This window comes from Juglans regia, chromosome 4 (genome assembly GCF_001411555.2).
Source record: "Juglans regia cultivar Chandler chromosome 4, Walnut 2.0, whole genome shotgun sequence".
Lineage (NCBI taxonomy): Eukaryota > Viridiplantae > Streptophyta > Magnoliopsida > Fagales > Juglandaceae > Juglans > Juglans regia.
Window position 1 is genome coordinate 1,155,759 of NC_049904.1, and position 20,372 is coordinate 1,176,130.

General features: G+C 36.8%; 1 protein-coding gene across 2 annotated transcripts; it reads left to right on the forward strand.

Moving 5' to 3' along the window:
- Positions 1-5,296: 5,296 nt before the first annotated feature.
- On the forward strand, positions 5,297-20,336 carry LOC108995174 (protein SCAR2-like). Of its 2 annotated transcripts, none has more exons than XM_018970678.2 (9): positions 5,297-5,693; positions 6,758-6,921; positions 13,976-14,099; positions 14,237-14,366; positions 15,208-15,269; positions 15,393-19,344; positions 19,436-19,522; positions 19,638-19,742; positions 19,826-20,336. In XM_018970678.2, the coding sequence occupies exons 1-9, from the start codon at positions 5,539-5,541 to the stop codon at positions 19,877-19,879; spliced, it is 4,833 nt and encodes a 1,610-aa protein (XP_018826223.1). In that variant the 5' UTR covers positions 5,297-5,538; the 3' UTR covers positions 19,880-20,336. The 2 variants fall into 2 exon arrangements, with proteins under 2 accessions (XP_018826223.1, XP_035545440.1); XM_035689547.1 differs by lacking the exon at positions 5,297-5,693 and adding an exon at positions 6,531-6,596.
- The last annotated feature ends 36 nt before the right edge of the window (positions 20,337-20,372 follow it).

Here is a 20,372-nt window from a genome sequence, read left to right on the forward strand (position 1 = left end):
GGTGGTTACTTTGAGCGTCTTGTTCTCCTTTTGAAGGGTCTCCACCTCAGTAGTTAGTTTTCCCACCAATTGTTTCATTACACTAAGCCTTGCTTCCATGTTTGTCGACGTTGCTTCTTCTTGTCCTTGAATTGTCTGAGAACGGGTTGTCACAGGTATAAGAAGGACACACGAAGTCTTTAGAGATCTCACAGACGGCGCCACTATTAACATTTTGTCTCACATGTCTTTGGGCCGGGTTCCAACGACTCGGATTTTCGAGTTTTCACCTGCACACTTAAGCAAACACGAAGAATAAGGGGCATTGGTGGTGGCCAAGGAGTCTCCGATGCCAAAGTCAGTATCATTTCTACTGTTTATTTGTTAGAAGCCTTTAATGCAGTATGGCTTCTGGGGTGGCGTCATTAATGCGGCATGGAGTCTGGGCAGTGATGCCATTAATACAGCATGGCTTCTTGACTCACTTTATCCTGTGGGTGTTTTCCGTTAAGCCTCTTCATACCTGCTGTCAGGAGATCAAGAATTCTCCATATTTCCCGGCTACCTGTCTGTGCAGGTTCCAGAGAGCAGAGTGTCACCGAGATGGTGTCAAGGAGGCAAGTCTCATCTGCCCCATACCGTCCGCTTTCTCTGTGCATGAATTACTTCAGGGTGGGTTTTGCTAATGGACCAAGTACTCTGCAGAGACTCAGTGACTCCTTTGGAGGAAGGTCGTAGGTCTCGATTGGGCTTGGCTGGACTCTCTAACTTATTTCCCTAGTGACCCCTTGTGGGCTTGCTTTAAGGGCCGATAGGGGGAAAACCCCCTTACAATGACAATATTCGGAATTGTGGTATCTCTATTGCTTCTAAATGCAACTATTGTACTTAGTTTTTCGAAAGCTGTTTCTCATTTATTTTCTTACTACTCTCATAGTGAGACTATTTGGTGCTACTTTTATAATATTTTTTGCTACATTCCCACTTCTTTTACTAACTGGAAAAGTATAGTCACAGGTGATATATGGGAGATTTGGTTTGCTAGGAATAAAGTATTCGGAAGGAGATGAGTAAAATAATAAAAATAAATCAATAATGAACCATAGGTTCCTTGACTCAGTCAAGAAAGAAATTACCTAATGCGATTTGTTTTTATTCAACAAGTAGATCGATTGGTTATCAACCAAGAAAAAGAATGTCAATTACATGCTTTGGTTTAGAAAGAGTGTGGGTAATCTTTATCATGGCACTCAATGCAGTTGGTGTATGGGGGGGCACACACCAACAGAACGAGCCAGCCGGCTCCATAACTACATCCATCACCCAACAAAATTACCAAAGATAACACATTGACTTTGCTTAGCAGTAAGAGAAGGTACATTATAGTGTAAGATGGTGCTTAAATTTCAATGTCCACTATGCAGAATGATGCGTATAATATAATGCACTTGCTGCATTAGCTGCTCATACGCTCTCCACATGGTTGTTGTTGTTGTTGGCCTAGATGTTAACTTTGGGAAGAGAAGAACGATTTCGATTGTTGAAATAATTAAGTACCCCCACCAACCAATCAACCAAAGCTTTAAAGCTAAGTAAGTTTACATCATTATATCCATCGCTCTTATAGTCCTAGCTAGGCTTATATATATGCGTGTATATCATCAACCCCATCGTTTACTTCTTTTTAAGATTAGATTTTAAAATAGTTTATACAATTTTTTTTTTTTTAATAATAATACTACTAGGCCATCTGAAGTTTACCGCTCAAGCGCACTTGACGTAGCACCACCACGTAGTTTATTATAAAAAATAAAAGAACATAAATACAAAAGGAGTGGAGGAAACTTAGCTTCAATTTTTTCTCTTTTTATATTTTCGAATGCCCTTTTGGTTTAAATATATTTTCTTTGTTTTTTTTTTTAATCAACCACTTGACACTACATAGTGGTGCCACGTAAAAAAAAATTCATATCACCGATAAGTTTCAAATAGTCTAACAATACTATTCTTGCTCGTTTGGATAATGAGTTGATTTCAATTTATATCATCTCATTTCATCTCATATAATCATTACAATTTTTCTGAATGTTCAAATAAAATATAATAAATAATTTAACTTTTTTAAATTCTAAAATAAAAATTATATTAAAAAATTATATTCCAACGATATTTTATTTAAGAAAAATTCTCACCAAACTTTTTTTTTTTACTAAATATGCAGTGTATAGATGATGAGTAAAAAAATTTAATTAGTTTAATAAGAATAAAATTTTAAAAATAAAAATAAATATGGTGTGTGGAGTCATTAGTGTGTGTGAATGATTAGTAGCAAAAATATTTATTCAACTTTTAACTGTCGTATTAACTCAACTGAACTCAACTCAGTATCTAATCTTATTTATCTCTATATTTTGATTTTGAAATCTTCAGTTTTTTTATGCTTTAGTTTTAATAATTTACTTCTTTTGTTAGTACACTGTTAAAGATTCGTTTAGATTTAATGATAGGTAAGTATCAATAAAGCAAAAGAATCACGTGAAATCGCAAATTTAGAAAAAAAAAATTAAAAAAAAAACTGTAATAATGAATATTAGTACATGTCAATGTAACGTAGAATTTTATATTATAGTATACAGAATTTAAAATCTGTAATCCGTGACATGCATGTGAACAAATCATGTCTTGATTTTGAAATTTGGACACGATTTTCATTTTTTTTTTCAGTTTATAATAGTTCCAACAGTTGACTTGCCTAGCAGGGTGGTCTCAATAGGAACAAATCCCTCCAATTGAATAGAGACAAATATTAGTGCACGAACTATTATTTATTTATATTTCATAAAAGTATTTATCAGCCTATGTCACGGGATATAATTTTTAAGATATGTTTCAAACACACGTAAAAATATTAATTATATAATAATTAAAAACACGACTTTAAAAAATTAGACTGTCTGTTTTGTTTGGATATAAAAATAATTTTATTTTTTTATCTTTTTATTATAATTATTTTAAATTTTTATAAAAAATATAATAAATAATTTAATTTTTTTAAATCTCACAATAATAATAATATTAAAAATAATATTTTATTTAATTTTTATAAAAAATTATTTTATCTTATTTTAACTATCTAAACGAGATTTTAGAAACGTTCCATCATTAAAATCTCCTGTGATTGTTTGTCAATGATATTGACAAGCATCCTCGGAAAGCAGCCAACATATTCCTTGGAAAATCGAAGGAGCAGATAAACAAAAGGCATTTACCAGAAAGCAAGACAGGACACCTAAAAGGAAAGAACTTCTCCACTACTTCACTAACTACCACTCTACCAAACCATGTTTTTCCTCTCATTAAAATCTAAGGCTTCGTTTGGTTTCAAAAATCCTCTCAATTCATCTCAACTCATCATTACAATTTTTTCAAATCTCAACATAAAATATAATAAACAATTCAATTTTTTCAAATCCTAAAATAATAATAATATTAAAAAATAATATTCTAATAATATTTTATCATCTCAACTCAACTCAACTCAACTCACTTCAACATCCAAACACAACCTAAATATTTGCAAGAACCGATTAAAGGTAAGAAGAAGCTTTGGATGTTCCTACTCCTAGTAGCAAGAAAGAACACAAAAAATCAGGTATATCGTAATTGAAATAAGTCAGTTATAAATTTATAAATTGATATGATTTCATAAGATTTATTAAATTTATTTTTTATTAAATAATTTTATAATATGACGTATCACATCAAACTATATCAATTTATAAATTTATTTATATAAAATCTTTTATAATTAAAGCATTTTTCACCGAAAATCAAGTTCTTTTTCTTAAAATTGGTCATCTTCGTTCTTGTGTTTAAATTACAAGGTTATTTTGTAGAAAGAAAGATGTCGTCAGTAGATTTTATAATTGTTAATACAGTTATTAAAAAATCTCTTTCAGAATCTCTTACAAACTCTCTCGATACATCTAACCAGCTCGCATGGTGCTGTCAACAAAAAATAAAAAAATAAAAACTAGCTCGCATGTTTCACAGGTTCTATTGTCTCGACACTTTGGCTGCTGGATCTATTATTTTTTCAAAAAATATATATATCAATCTAATTCATACATTCAAATACATTTTAATAAATTTACAAAATTCATTTAAACATCTTAACTCACTACTATTTACAGATCAATTCAGATCATTTAAAGTCACCTCAACACTCAAATGCAATTATAGAATCTATTTGAAAACATAATTATTTTAAGATATTTTTAAATTATTTTATTATTATTTACAAATAATTTAATACTATTGCACTACCATTTATATATGAATAATGCTAGAGTTACTGTGGAGGCTCTCGCTAGGCTTTTTATGTTTCTTTTTTCTTTTTTTACATAAATTTTCTAACACTTTTATATATTTTTAAAAAATAAAAAATATTCATAATATAATTAAAAAATATTTCTTTCATCACAAAGTAAAAAATATATATATATATATTAGTCTTCTCACTGGAGCTTCTGCTAGGAATTTTTTTTTTTTTACTTTATGATTAAGAAATTATTTTTTAATAATATTGTGAATTTTTTTATTTTTTAAAATATTTAAAAAATTTTAAAAAATCTATATAAAACAAAACAAAAAGAGAAACACATAAAAGAGCCTAGCGAGAGCTTCCAACGGGAGCCAGCGGTGGCTCTGGTATTATCTTTTATATATATTTTTTCTATTTAGACAGTACACCTTACAAGACAAAATTTGTCAAAAAAAAGGTAAAATCCGAGTCAAACAAGAGAAGATAAAGATCTCGTTTAGATTTGAAGATGAGTTGAGATGAGTTATGAATAGTAATAAAATAGATTGTAAATAATAGTGAAATTTGTAAGTTAAAGTTGATAAATAATTTTGAATAATAATGAAATAAATTCAGATAAATTGTGAATTCAAACCGAGCCACAGTATTTCACATGAAAACGAAGAGTTGCAGGTATTTTCTTGTAGATGGAATAGTGGATCTGCTAGAAAGTGGTGATGTCTTAGCAGCAATAGATATAGGCCGGTTTAGATAGTAAGATAAAGATAATGTAATTTTAAATATACGTTGAATAAAATATTATTATAATATTATTATTTTAAATTTTTTAAAAAAATTAATTATTTATTATATTTTATATAAAAATTTTAAAAAATTATAATAATAAAACGAGAGAAACACTCTCCCACCTCCAAAACATACTCCCGTGACCGAAAATGGAGTCGAACATAAAAATGGGTATGATGATGAGCACTAGAAAAGGACATTTTCCGGATAAACAGTAGTTTCCATTTTAAAAGATCTGTTAAATTCATTCAGTAATATTAAATGCTCTCTCTCTCTCTACATTCTGAGCACCGTATATTCTTCATTCGTTAGTTTGTTCATTCACTCATTATTCCCAAAACCAAAAGAAAATCCGCTCCTGTTCTAAGCCGCTCTCGAGCTGGGAAATGCGAATAACTTAAGAATTAGGGTTTTGAATTTGCGGACTTGGGATAAGAAGAAGACGAGGAATGCCGTTGTTGAAGTATCAGATAAGGGACAAGTACAGCTTGGCGGATCCGGAGCTCTACAAAGCTGCCAATAGAGATGATCCCGAGGCTCTCTTGGAAGGCGTGGCCATGGCTGGACTCGTCGGTGTCTTGCGCCAGCTTGGCGACCTTGCAGAGTTAGTCCCCTATCTCGTTTTTAGTTATTTCGCTTCTTCTTTTTCTGTTGTGTGTAGTTTTCCATTCGGGTGATTTGGGCTGTGAATTGCGGTGGTGATAAGAAATGCTGAGCCACTGGGGTTTGAACTTGGGGTTTCTGAACGTTTTCCTGTGTTGATGATTCGACTACGGGTCGAATTGCGGCGGGTTTTATATGGAACCTGTCTTTTTATTCGATTATATGACCGGATTGACCCCATGGAAATGGAGTGGGCTTTGAAGATTGCTTTTTGTGCTGAATTTGGGAAGCTTGTTTGGAATTTGACTCTGAGACTTGGTGACCTTTGATTTTTAATTTAATTTATGTTGATATTGGCATCGCTTTGTGATTTTTTTTTTCTTTATTTTTATAGTTTGTTATTCTTTATTAGGATTGAGTTCAAAATTTTGGAGTTAACCAGAATGGCAAATGACCCGGCTGAGGCTGAGATCGATATTCTTAAGATAGATTTTGAATTATTAATCAGGCATTTGAGTTAGATGACGAATTGGGAAACTTAATTTCAATCGAGACCGAAACCTATGGACCATGAAGATGGACGGATTACTTTTGAATGCTTCTAGATTTTTCTGTTAAAAATATTATTTCTTATTTTATAAAAGAAATTGAGCTTATAGTCTGTCGTTTATGGTCTAGTGGTGGTTTTGGGACTTCGGGCATAATTTTTAGGATAATGTGTGGAAGAATTGATGTCTTGCTTGATCTTCATTTTTTTTTTTTTTTTCCGACTTTTGTTGAAATTTTGTCATTGGCATGAGCTGACTCTGGGTTATTTAGCTTGTTGAGTGAAGAAGTTCTAATATTGGGCTTGAGGTGAGCGCACAATTAGAGCCCTGCATATGCTCCAAGCTTGGCATACAAGGTCATTAATGCTGCTAGGGTGACTAAAAGATTACTATCATTTGTCCTGTGTACTCACCGCTTGATCTCACTTGACTGTATTTTGATTTGCTTCCACATATCATTTGAAGTTCTCACATAATAGCTGCATATAATAATATACTTTTCTGTCATTGTTAAAAGGTTTGCTGCTGAGATTTTCCATGACTTGCATGAAGAAGTAATGACAACTGCTGCAAGAGGCCATGATCTTATGGTTCGTGTTCAACAGCTTGAGGCAGAAGTTCCTCCAATTGAGAAGGCATTTCTGTCCCAAACAAGTGATTCATTCTTCTTTTCAAATGCAGGTTAGATTACTTGCCAAGTACGTTTGTTGCCCTGTTAAACTTGAATGAAATTTGAGTGTACTTTGATAGGATAGTAAGCATATGAAATTTAGTTAAACCTTATTTCTTGCTCTTACTGTGATGTTGTAACTGTTACCGTATTGCAGCAAACTAATGGTAAAAACTTTTTTTGCATTTTAAAATTTTCTTTTGAAGCCAATTATTAAGTTCTGGAATTTCTTTTGCTGTGATTTCCCCACTATACAAATAAAAAAATAGCATGGCATGTATAAATGAATTAAATTTTTTAAAAAATGTAATCTAGTTCTAAGAGTTTTTTTTTTTTTTTAAAAAAAGAACATTCTTTTTTCTAAATGTATCGTTATCGAAAGAAAAAATAATGGGCCATCAAAAGCATTCCATTTCTATTTTTTTCTAAATGTATCGATAGAAAAAAAATTGGGCATAAAAAACATTCTATTTCTGGAAAAATAAAAATAAAAGAACTCTCAAAAAAGAAACCAAATTTTATCATTTGGATTGAAAAAATAGAAATATGTTAATTGAGTGAAAGTAAAGAAGAAAAAAAAAGTCAATAATCCATAATCAACTTAACGAATCGAATATATTTGGTACTTAAAACATGCTTCTTATAGGAATAATGTACCAGTTATATTCACCTCTGTTTCTTAAATATAAAAAATGGTAGTTTTAATGTTCTGTACTATGCTTTACGGGATTTTGAATAAGCAGCACTGTAATGGTTTTTGAAATGCATTGCTTCAGTCCTAGAATATCGGTGTCTGCTTCTGGTACCTTGGGTTGCTGAACTGCAGTTATTTCTGTTCTGCCTACTGAATTCTCTTCTACATGGCCAATTTTCATCCTGAGATACCCTCACTAGTTAGCAAAGAGAAGACTTTTATAATTATCTTTTTGCCGGAGAATATTAATTTGGTATCATATGTATGGGGTTAAGCATGCAGGAGATTGTCCCCGTGATGAATCAGGGGATCTTAGTAAGTTTGATTGAGTGATGGCATTGACTCTGACAAGTGAAGATGCAAGTAGATTTTAGTTTGATCCTTATGCATGCATGCAGAGGCATCATGATTTCACATTATTAACATGTGAAATTATTTAGTGATAGAAAAGGGATATTATCCCGGTACACAAAATATATGGATCCGCTCAACAAACAAAAGGGAAAAGGGGTAAAAAGTTCTGGAAATTAGAATTAGAAAATGGAACATGATAATGAGCCTTTGTCCAATTATACAAGGTGTTAAGAACAAAAAAAGAGTTTAATTCATTCACACTCCACAAAGCTCCACTGGTTTCTTTTCTTCCATAGACACCATAATATGCCCAAAGGGACCTCTTCTTACACAAAGGAATGCAATAATGTGGCTAAGTTGCCTTTCCAACATGTCAAGAGTCCCACCACCCGAGAAGGCATCACCTAATTGATCCCCAAGAGATCGAAGATCGTGCTCCATGGGATGCTTATGTAAAAGAAGATGATCCATTGTTTCCTCACATGTCATGCACATGCTATCAAAGTGTATGAATTGGCCAAATTATCTAGCCTTGAGATTTCTATTTTATTATATAAACTATACTAAGAATTCTATACATGGAAAGAAATAAGTATATGCTAATTCTATCCCTATACAATCTGTCAAATATTATGCTAATTGTACAGAAGAGTAAATCAAGGAAATAAATATGGACAGCTGAGGAAAGAAATATAGACAGCAAACCTGTCCATTGACAGCCCCCCTCAAATTGATGCGGGTTGACCGACAAGCATCAATTTGCTACTTAGGAAGCAATGTCAATGGCAAGTGAGAGCCTTGGTGAAGATATCAGCAATTTGTAGCTCAGTGGAAATATGTGGAAGAGTGATAACACGAGCTTCAAAGTCTTCACGGATAGAGTGACAGTCGACTTCAATATGCTTGTGCGCTCATGATAGACAGGATTGGCCGTGATTTGAATAGTACTTGTATTATCAGCGTGTAAAGGTGTAGGATCAACCTCAGAGAAGTCTAACTCAGCAAGCAAACCTCGAAGCCAAATAATTCAGAACAAGCAAGAGACATTACCCGATACTCAAATTTTGTAGATGACTTAGAAACTCTATCTTGCTTCTTACTCTTCCAGGAGATCAACGCATCGCCTAAGGACAACCAGCCCAACTAGTGATGGAGCAACATGTATTAGCACAACCAGCCCAATCAACATCGCTATATAGTAAGGCGAGGAGAATTGCCTGCAGGAAAGAATAAGCCACAGGCAGAAGTGCCCTAAACATAGCTTATGATCCTACGAACAGCAGCCAAATGAAGATGACGAGGAGTCTGAAGAAACTGGTTGACTTGTTGTACAACAAAAGAAATGTCCGATCTAGTAATGGTGAGATAGACAAGGCTACCCTCCAACTTCCGGTGTAAACTGAAATCAGCAAGTAAGTCACCCTTCTCTTTGTGAAACTTGACATTTAATTCCATGGGAGTATCAACAGAGGTAGCCTCCTGTAGGTCACTTGTAACCACCAAGTCACTAGCATACTTATGTCGATTGAGTGAAATACTAGAGGGACTATGATGCACCTCAAGACCAAGAAAATATGTTAAGAGACCCAAGATCTTTCATATGAAAGGACTTTGAGAGATGAGTCTTGAGCTGGACAAGTAAAGCAAAATCGGAACTAGTGATCACAATATCATCAACATAAACCAAAAGAACAACAATACCCATGTCTGATTTTCGAAGAAATAATGCAATATCATACTTGCTTTGCTTACATGAAAATTGTAATAAAGTGATTCTAAATTTATCAAACCAGGCCCTCGGAGCCTGTTCAAGACCATAACGAGAACGATGAAATTTACAAATATGTGAAGTCGGAGAGGGAAACAATCCTGGGGGTGGCTTCATATAAATACATTCTTTAAGATCCCCGTGAAGAAAAACATTCTTGACATCCATATGATGTAGTGGCCAATCATTGGAAGCAGTAAGAGCTAGAATAGTACGAACAGTAGTCATCTTAGCCATAAGAACAAAGGTCTTTTCATAATTGACACTATTTCCTGATTATTCCCAAGTGCAACAAGCCGAGCTTTGGAAAGATCTAAACTTCCATCAGATCGAACTTTGACTCAGTGAACCCATTTGCAACCTAGAGGAACAATGGTGGGAGGACAAGGCTCAATGTCCCAAGTGTGATTGGCCTTTAGAGCGGCAATTTCTTCCTGCATAGCTTGTCGCCAACAGTCATGTTTGGCAGCTTGTGAGTAGGATGTAGGAATATCAAAACTGGACAATACAACAGTAAAAGCTGAAATAGAATTGCCAAAACTGGAAAAAGGAAACCCATACCTATCCGGGGGTACCGACACTCGAGGAGAGCAACGTACCAAAGGCACTGGAGGTATTGTAACTAACTAAATCTGGAGCGTGGTAGAATCCGATATCGGGGGAGCCACCAGAAGAGGCTGTGGGCGAGGATTTCTAGTATACAGCATACCTAGTTTAAAGCGAGAGCTGACAGAAGGATAATCCGAGAACTGCTGCTCAAAGGAAGGGAAGACCATAGTAGAAGAGGAGGACAAAGAAGACACAACAAAAAAATGTTGATTTTCAAAGAAAATAACATTCCGAAAAATGTGTACGATGTAACGTAGGATCATAGCAAACAAAGCCCTTTTGACACATTATATCCCAAAAACGCACATCGAACAACTTGAGCAGATAATTTATGTCGCTCATGAGGAGGTAAGTGAACAAAGCATATACAACCAAATGTACGGAGATTATCGTAACCAGGCTGCTTAGCAAACAAGTGAAAATAGGGAGACTTCATGTGTAGAACTTGGGAAGGTAAACGATTAATTAAGTGAGTAGCAATTTTCATAGCCTCGACCCAGAACATGGATGGAATAGAGGATTCTAACAAGAGAATACGTACCACATCCAGAAGATAGAGATTTTTGCATTCGGCTACTCCATTTTGTTGTGGAGTAGCTGGACATGAACGTTGATGAATAATACCTTTAAAAGCCAAGAAGTCCTGAAACTCATTAGACAAATATCACCATCGGAATCGGTGCATAATGTTTTGATAGAAGTAGAAAATTGATTTTCAACATGTGCTAAAAACACAGTGAAAGTATGAAAATCCTCAGATTTAGAGCGACGGAAATACATCCAAGTAAATCTGCTATGATCATCAATGAAAGTTACATAATATTTAAATTTTTCATGTGAACTAATCGGGGAAGGTCCACAAACATCACTATGGATAAAATCAAAACAGTGAGAAGCTTGACTAGCATGCAAAGGAAATGGGAGAGTTTTCCTTTTACAAAACTTGCAAGAAGCACACTCAAGAGAGGAAGAACAATGTTCTTTATTACCAAGTAAACCAGAATTCAATACATGAGATAAGATCTGAGTATGGGGATGGCCTAAACGATGATGCCACACAATACTAAGATCTGGAACATTATTACAAGCAAAGGAAAAACTAGGAGGAATTGAAGAAAATGCTGGAACAGGCAAAAATAGTGGAAACAAGCACCCCACTTTAGGTCCCTTCGCAATCAGCTTCCCCGTTACCTGGTCCTGCACAACACAACCATCACCAGAAAAATGAACAGCACAATTGTTATCAACTAACTGACCAACAGATTTAAGATTCGTAGAAAGCTGATGAGCAAGAAACACATCAGTAAACTAAGAAGAGACATCGCCGACAGCAACGATCGGCAAGGAACTGCCATTGGCAATTTGAATAGCAGATTTTCCAGCGTAGTGCCAAACATGACACAGAGCTGTGGGATTATTTGTCATGTGATTAGAGGCCCCTGAGTCCTCATACCAAAGTGTAGTAGAATTATTACCTTGGAACCCCATTGCGGATAATGCCGAAATTAACATATGTTGCACCATTTCGGGTGTGCAGTAATTCACTGCATGAGGTGCAGGAATAGAGGAATCACCTGGAGAAGAGCCATTGGCCACAGAAGGTGCTACTGGAGGTGCAATAACAGAAGTCTGAAATGCTTGAGCCTCACGATTCTGGGGGCGGATACGACATTCTTTGATAATGTGACCCCCCTTCTTGTAATAAGAGCAGTACTTCTTGGGACAATTGGCAGCAATATGCCCAAATTCTTTGTAGCAAAAACACTACAAATTTTTAGAATGCATAGGCGGTCCTCGTCTTTGGGCAGCATAAGCCACAATTCCTGAACTACCATGAGATTGCTCCAAAATAGCTTGAGTACTAAGACGTTGTTCTTCATGAAGTAACTCACCAAAACAAACATTAAGAGAATGAACATGAGATCTATTCAGTAGAGATGAGCAAACAGATTCATATTTCAGGCGTAGTTTCATAAGAAACTAATCACGCTGACTAGTCTCGTGGAGATGCTGAATGGTCGAAAGAACGGCAACAGGAACATCCGCTGTAACAAGATTCAGTATATTCATTCCAAAGATTCAGAAAGGCCGAGTAATAGTCTTGGATGGAAAGACTGCCATGTTGAAAAATGGCAATCGCATGCTCTAATTGAAAGCGACGAGCATCATTATCTTGATGATAAACCTTCTTCAAATAAGTCCACATGGATTGAGCAGAGCGATGAGGACGCAAATTGGTGACAATATGTGTTTCCATCGAACCAAGAAGCCAAAACATGATCCGAGCATCAAGCACAGCCCAAGAAGGAGAAGACCCGACATTCTTGGATTTGTCAGTGTTGGATGTTTTTGCAACATACGTGATCATATTAGATTGGTGATGTTTGTGTAGGAAAAATGGTGAAAATGTGGATCATTTACTGTTGCATTGTGAGTTGGCTGGAACGTTATGGAATGAGGTGTTTAATATAATCGAGTTAGCTTGGGTTATGCCTGCCACAGTGACAGAGCTCATGGCCAGCTGGATAAATCTACGAGGTCTCTCACAAATCTCAGTAGTGTGGAAAATGGTCCCAATTTGTATCATGTGGTGCCTATGGAAGGAGCGAAATGACCGGACATTTGAATACAAGGAGCACTCACTAGAAGAACTTAGATTATTTTTTGTTAGCACTCTTTTTCTTTGGGCCACAATTGTAGATTGTCGTGGCCTCAATTTTCATGATTTTCTTGTTTCTATTACTTCTCTCTAAATAGGTGTGACCTTTTGTATACCATCTTGTGTACTTGGACTATGCCTATTCATAGCAATATAATCGTTGACTTATTAAAAAATAATAATAATAAAAAAAAAAAAAAGCCTCTCCTGGATGGGATCCAAACCATTTTATTATCATTACCATCTTGTCCAACCCTACAAGAGTATAACCTAACAAACTTGACAAAGAAAGATGAAAAGAGATCCTCCTCACAGTCATTTGCTTCCCTGGTGAAGGTGACAACTAGAATCATGCCGAGGAAGTTGGCGATCCATCACATAAGCTTCCTTGATTTTTTTGATAAGTAAAAGGAAATTCTATTAAACCAAGTAATTAGGCATAAGCCAAGTACACAAGAACTATACAAGAGAAAACACCTAATTACAAGCTAGGAACTAGAAAGAGCAACAACGAAATCATGAAAATCAACCCTATCAAGAACAATAGCTGAAGTCCAAAGAAATAAAGTCTGAAAGAAAGAGCCTCTAATCTCTTCCATTGAACATTCTCTATCTTGAAAGCAACAGCCGTTTCTTTCAAGCCAAATGCACCACATTAGGTATAGTGAAATCATCTTCCAAACGGCAGCAGTAATGTTGTTACCCTGGTACCTCTCCAACAAGCCAACAGGTCCACCATTCTTGTAGGCATCACCAAAGCAACACCAGTCCTATAAAAAATCTCATCCCTTAAGGCCTTTGCCATCTCACAAAGGAGTAAGAGATGATCCACCAATTCTCCATTCCTTTTGCACATAAGCTTCCTTCATTGTAGAAATTTGTATAAAACTTGGAATCTCGAGAATTCTCATGTTTTAAAGTCTTGGCTCCTAGAATGAATGCCAAAGTTAAGTGCTAAGTAAATACACAATTCTATTACAGGTGTTGATTGGCATCCTAATTTGCGTACGGAACAGAATCTGATAACTCAGGGTGACTTACCTCGCTTTGTGATGGACTCTTATGAAGAATGCAGGGGCCCTCCACAGTTATTTCTGCTAGACAAGTATGGTTGTCTTATTTACTTGGGCTTTCCTTCCCCCATTTTTTTGATCATTGGCTTAATTGGTTGTAACAGGAAGTTAAATGTGTTTTTTTAGTATATAAGTTTGAAATTTAGGATGTTTGGATGGCTTATAACAGGTTTGATGTTGCGGGCGCTGGGGCTTGCTTAATGCGTTATACTGATCCATCATTCTTTAAAGTGGAATCAGCATCCTCTGGAGCAGCAACAGCAGAAGTTCCAAGGGAAAAAAGAATCCGCAAAATGAAGGTATTGCATTGAAAAGCTGATCATCATATTATGAACTTCTCTTGTGGCAACTGTTTTAACTATAGAAATTTGTCAATTATTTCTTTTCTTCTTTACCTTTGTTTTTTTAGTTTTGAAGGCCAACCTGTTTGCTGCCAATCTATCCATATGTGTTCACTTTGGCCTGGGGGAACCTACTTGGGACCTATATCAAGGAAGTTGTCATAGAGTTTTCTGCTATTTTTCCCTTTTTAAGGCATAAATAGAGATATGGAATCCATAACCTCATCTTTCTCTCAGTTATTATGAAATTCACTGCTTTGACAGTAAGCCTTCGTAGCCTTCAATGTGATGAATTACATTTCCTCTGAGATCAAAAGTTTCAAAACATGACCCCTTAGTATGTTTCACAATATTTAGCTGGCTCGTATTGGTTTTAAGGCATATATGAATATTGGTTTTGGGTAATGGGCTTTATTAGATCTCAAAAATGCTGTAAGATGCAACCAGGTGTAGGTGATATGGATGACGGATCATGTGATTATTCTTCAGTGAATCACACTCTTGAAAAAAATGTGAAGGTGCTGGAACCAGCTGATGGAGAAGCTTAATATCCGGTTATTGGTAGGCATATATGTTTCGAAACCGGTGAATATTAGGCTTACATATATTTCTCCATGCTCATTGTATCAAGAGCATATCAGTTATTTTTGGGCGTTTTTCTTTTTGATGATGAAGACACCATGGCTAGCAATTCTGCAGATCAGCATATTGGCTTCTTATCTTGTTTACAGCAACTCATCGCCATACAGTATTAACTTGTGTAGTTACAAAGTTTGAGATGTAATTTCATCTTCTGCAGAAAAAAGGATCGCGCTGGAGGAATGGAGAAACACCTGAAGTACTACCCCCATCACATGCCAAGTGAGGACTCTAATCCCATATTTGGTTTATTTTGGCAATCTGGCTGTCTTGTGGTTGTTTGAGTCATATTTTTTTTGTGTAGATGATTTATTGGCAACCATAATTTACTTTCAAATAGTGCAGATTGCATCAGTTGTTTCTGAAGGAATGCGTTGAGAATGGTTATAGTAACCCTGCACGACTTGTGAAACTGAAGAGAAGGCAATTGAATGGATCTATATTTGACTCAAGCGCTGGGAAAAGTTACCTAGATAAAGTTCTGGAGTCTCCCCCAAAGCAGGTTCGTGAAATTTCTGTCACTTCACCCATGAAATTGAAAGGGGATATTTATAGTGAATCAGGGCTTGAAGTTCTTGAAATCACTGCTGTGAATCCTGCAAAGAAGTCATCACAAGGAAAAGAAAGTTCATGTTCCTCCCCTAACGCACGGGAGGTAGTTTTAAAACCATGTATAGAGAAGTTTAATCAGGACGTCCTTGGTGGAAAAACTGTGAAGGTGCCGGAACTAGCCGATGATGATACAGATAATATTTCTTCTTCCACCCTCCATAAGGTAGCGGCTGAAGAGGAACTAGCCGTTGATGGAGAAGTCAAAACAGAAGGCTGTGTAGACGGGTACCATTCTGAAGATTTGACCAGTGATATGGACAATTATATGGATGCACTCACCACGATAGAGTCTGAAATAGAAACAGAAAATGAATATACACCTAAAATGGGTATAGACCGAAGTCAGAAATGGAAACAGAAAATGAGTATACATCTAAGAAATTCTTGCAGTGGTGAAGTAAATCTGGGGTTCCAAGCTCGATCTTCTGATTCTCAATCATTTGGAAACTCCTCTGCATCGGATAATGGGAATGGCTTATTAAAGTGTAACAGATCCAGTTTCTCCGACTCTGATACATTAAGCAGTTTGATTGAGAATGCAGCATTTGGTGGTGATGGATCAGCTAAAGTATCCCCATCGACTGAAACTTGTGCAGCTGAGGCTGTGGATATGCCATCCTGCCAGGTAATGGATGAGTCTCAGGGAGCCAAATCGGATGAGCTTGCAGTGTTGTATGATACAGGCATTGAGGAAGACAAGGTCCCCAATCTTGGAGAAGCATCATGTAGTTCATGTCTTACAGATTCCAAACCTGCCCTACTACCTTCAGGTCATGGAGTACACTCATCACTAGTTACATTGGTAGGTCCTGAAGTAGAGGGAGCAACCTCTGACGAAATTAAGCTTGGTTCCAAATTATCAGAAATAGATGAAAATGGGACAAATCTAGCTGAAGATAGAGTTGTCAGTTATGATGTTCCGTCCCAGATTCTGAATGATATTCACCTTATAGGTTCTGCCGAAAGCCATTCGCCTAGTGAAGATCCCAATGTTTCTGATGCTTTGCTGCATCTGTCAGATGTTTCAGAGGTGACTCCTGAAAATAAAGGAAGTGAAAATTCTCGTAATGAAGTGCTTCAAACAAAATCTGCAGGTGAAGATTATTCTGAAAATTTGGTCAATGCAAAGATTGGTTTAACAGATTTAAGTATTTCACCTACAGAAAAGCAGCAACTTTGCTCGGTCTTGCCAGAAGTAAAAGCGAGTTCAAATGTTATACATGCTACTTGTTCAGACATTGTAGGGACAGATGAAATATTTTCCAAAGCCAATAATGCTCTTATGGCAAATGGAATCAACTTGGAATACTTGACTCCTGTGGTGGAAACTCAAAAGACATGCAACATAGAGGAGCAGAAATTCTCAGTTCTAACCTGTATTGCTCCAGAACTTGAACTTGCTTCTGCAGAATTGGGTGTCCAGTGCTCTGACGAGAAATCCGATTGTGATGAGATTCCAAGGGCAACAGATAAAATAGGTACATCTACCTGCAATGTGGATGCAGTGGGAGGTGATGCTGCTCCTCTTGAACCTCCGTACAGTTGTCAAAATCACACAAGCCATGAGGATTATATAAACATGGAGGCTGTAGTAATTGAACCAATTATACCAGATGTGGCTTTATCCGCTGCTGTTACTAGTGCAAATGATGTTTCCAGTGATTTTATTGATCCATCTTTAGATCGAGCTTGCTTTTCATCCAAGAATCATATAAATTTGCAAGATGTTTCTTCTGAATTTGCCGAACCCCATCCAAAAGAGATGGAGTTTAATGATGCAGTTTCTCTAGAATATCTTAAAGAAACCAAGGCACAAAATATAGTGAATCGACTGGAAGTTGCTCGTGCAGATACCCCATGCAAATCAGTCTCTTCTAATCATTCCGATTTTAAAACTGTTGCTGGTGATGATGATGAATCATCTACAGCCAATAATACCCAATATGGTTTATCTGCCAATGATGCCAGCACAGCCCCAAGATGTGTACCAAGCAATCAACATTTGGAATCAAAAACTCCCAACCAGAGTCATCTTTCAGAGAATAGTGAAGCTGAGGTGTGTTCACCTATTGGCTGCCCCCCAGAGCCAGGGGCTCCTTTAAAGAGTTTGATGCAATTTGAAGCTTATGTGGAAAGTTTGCAAGAAGATGAAGCAATTTATAACTTTTCAAGACTTGAATCTGAACAGATACGATCTCTGAACCACACAGATCAGGAAAGATGTGAACAGATACAATCTTCGAATCACTTACAGGAAAGATGCTTTGATTCTCCTGAATCTGACCTACTGTCAGCTGGCTGGAAACTTGATGGTTCTAAGCAAGCAATGGGTCCACTGGAGTCTGCCCTTCCTATCTCTGGCATGCTCCCTCAGGCAGCTCAAGTTAATCTGGAGGAGCTACCACCTCTGCCACCTCTACCTCCTATGCAATGGAGGATGGGAAAGGCTCCAAATGCTTCCCTAGCTTCCCCAAGAGATTTGGTGGAATCTAGTCAGCATGCATTCCCGCCATTGCATCTTTTTGGTGATGAGAAAGCTCAGTTTAGTTTTCCAGCATCCCAGACAGGGATTTTGCGGCTTCAGAACCCATTTTTGCCCATCATGGCCATAGAAGATGAGAAATCCCAACAAGTTTCAGAACGATTGATGACTAATTTGTCACAACTGATCCCATTCTCTTTGCAATTGCAAACCATGGTTAGTGATTCAAATAGTCAATCCAGTTGCCACTCTTTTGAGGGAACTAAAACCATCAATCCATTCTTAGTATCACCTTTGATACCAACTGAAAGACCAGAATCTGGTTTCCCTGCCTTGGACGGAGAAAAGGCCCACTCTAGTTCAGTCCCAACCATGTTTAGTGATTCAAATAGTCAATCCAGTTGCCACTCTTTTGAGGAAACTAAAACCGTGAATCCATTCTTAGTATCACCTTTGATACCAACTGAAAGACCAGAGTTTGGTTTCCCTGCCTTGGACGGAGAAAAGGCCCACTCTAGTTCAGTTCCAACCATGGTTAGTGATTCAAATAGTCAATCCAGTTGCCACTCTTTTGAGGGAACTAAAACCGTGAATCCATTCTTAGTATCACCTTTGATACCAACCGAAAGACCAGAATTTGGTTTCCCTGCCTTGGACGGAGAAAATGCCCACTCTAGTTCAGTCCCAACCATGGTTAGTGATTCAAATAGTCAATCCAGTTGCCACTCTTTTGAGGGAACTAAAACCGTGAATCCATTCTTAGTATCACCTTTGATACCAACTGAAAGACCAGAATTTGGTTTCCCAGCCTTGGACGGAGAAAATGCCCACTCTAGTTCAGTCCCATTCACACCAATACCAACCATCGACTACACAACTTCTAGACATGATCTTGAAGTTTCCCAAGAGAAACTAATCAAGCCTTTCTATCAACCAGAACCAGAAACAGGATCAGTGGATCAAAAACTTCAACCCACACCACACTATAATTCTGAAGGGGAGTCACGAAATTCTTGCAACACATCCATGCCATCACCAACTGTGGAAGGAGAACAGCCTCAGCGTGATTTATTGAGTCTAGATGGAGAAACCCCTCAAATACCAGACGTTGAAGTAGGAAAGCCAAATGGAAATCCTGCAACTAAGCTTTCTCGTCCCCCAAAACCTCTCATTGATGCTGTTGCTGCTCATGACAAAAGCAGGGTAATGATCGTTTTCTGGTATCCTTTCTTCACAATTTTCTCCTCCATTGCTAGGAAAGTAATTGCTTGATGAAATATTGAACCTTTTGCAGTTGAGAAAGGTAGTTGAACGGGTTCGGCCTGAGATTGGGCAAAAGGTAGATGAAAGAGATTCGTTGCTAGAACAGATACGAAGGAAGGTTAGATTCAACAGATGTTTTATTTTTCTGTTATGTTACATCGCACTCCTCCCTCTTCATTTTCTGTTCTTTTACAATTCCATGAACCAATGGCTGAGCTTGTTTGTTTTTTCAGTCCTTCAACTTGAAGCCAGCAGCGGTGACGAGACCCAGCATTCATGGCCCTCAAACCAACCTGAAGGTTGCTGCTATCTTGGAGAAAGCAAAAACAATTCGCCAGGTCTCTCTCTCTCTCTCTCTCTCTCTCTGTGTTTGAACTTTGAATGTTTATCCGCCACATTAAAATGATGGCTCTTGAAATAGGCATTCGCTGGAAGTGATGAAGATGATGATTCAGACAGTTGGGGTGATGCTTGAAAAACTAAGTCGACGGTACTACAGCATTTCACTACTTTAATTACCAGCTTGAAATGGTTTTGAGAGATTTTCTTTTTCTCTCTGCTATAGTTAATAGAAAATATATGTGATCTGGTGTGTTCTTTCTTTCTGCTCCACGCTCGTGTATAGTAGTCCCCTCACTAGCACTCCCCCTTCCCCTTCTTCCCCAATTTCTCTTGGGTCAATTGTTTTGTAAAGAATAACAGCTGAGGTTCAGTGTGCAAGTGCTGTACCAATCAAATTAGAAGTAGCCACTGTTGCAAAATAAAAATAAAAATAAAAAAGAAATGGCTATTTTAGGCAACCCCAATGTGAATGTTCTACATGCTCTCCTACTGTTATATTGCCCAACTTGGAGCATTGGATTGGTTATATTTCTTCATATCTACTGCCATTTCAATCTTTGTAATGGTTTATTCATAGAACTCTAATGGGTGGAACCAATTTGACCGTTTTACAAAAAAGTACAATC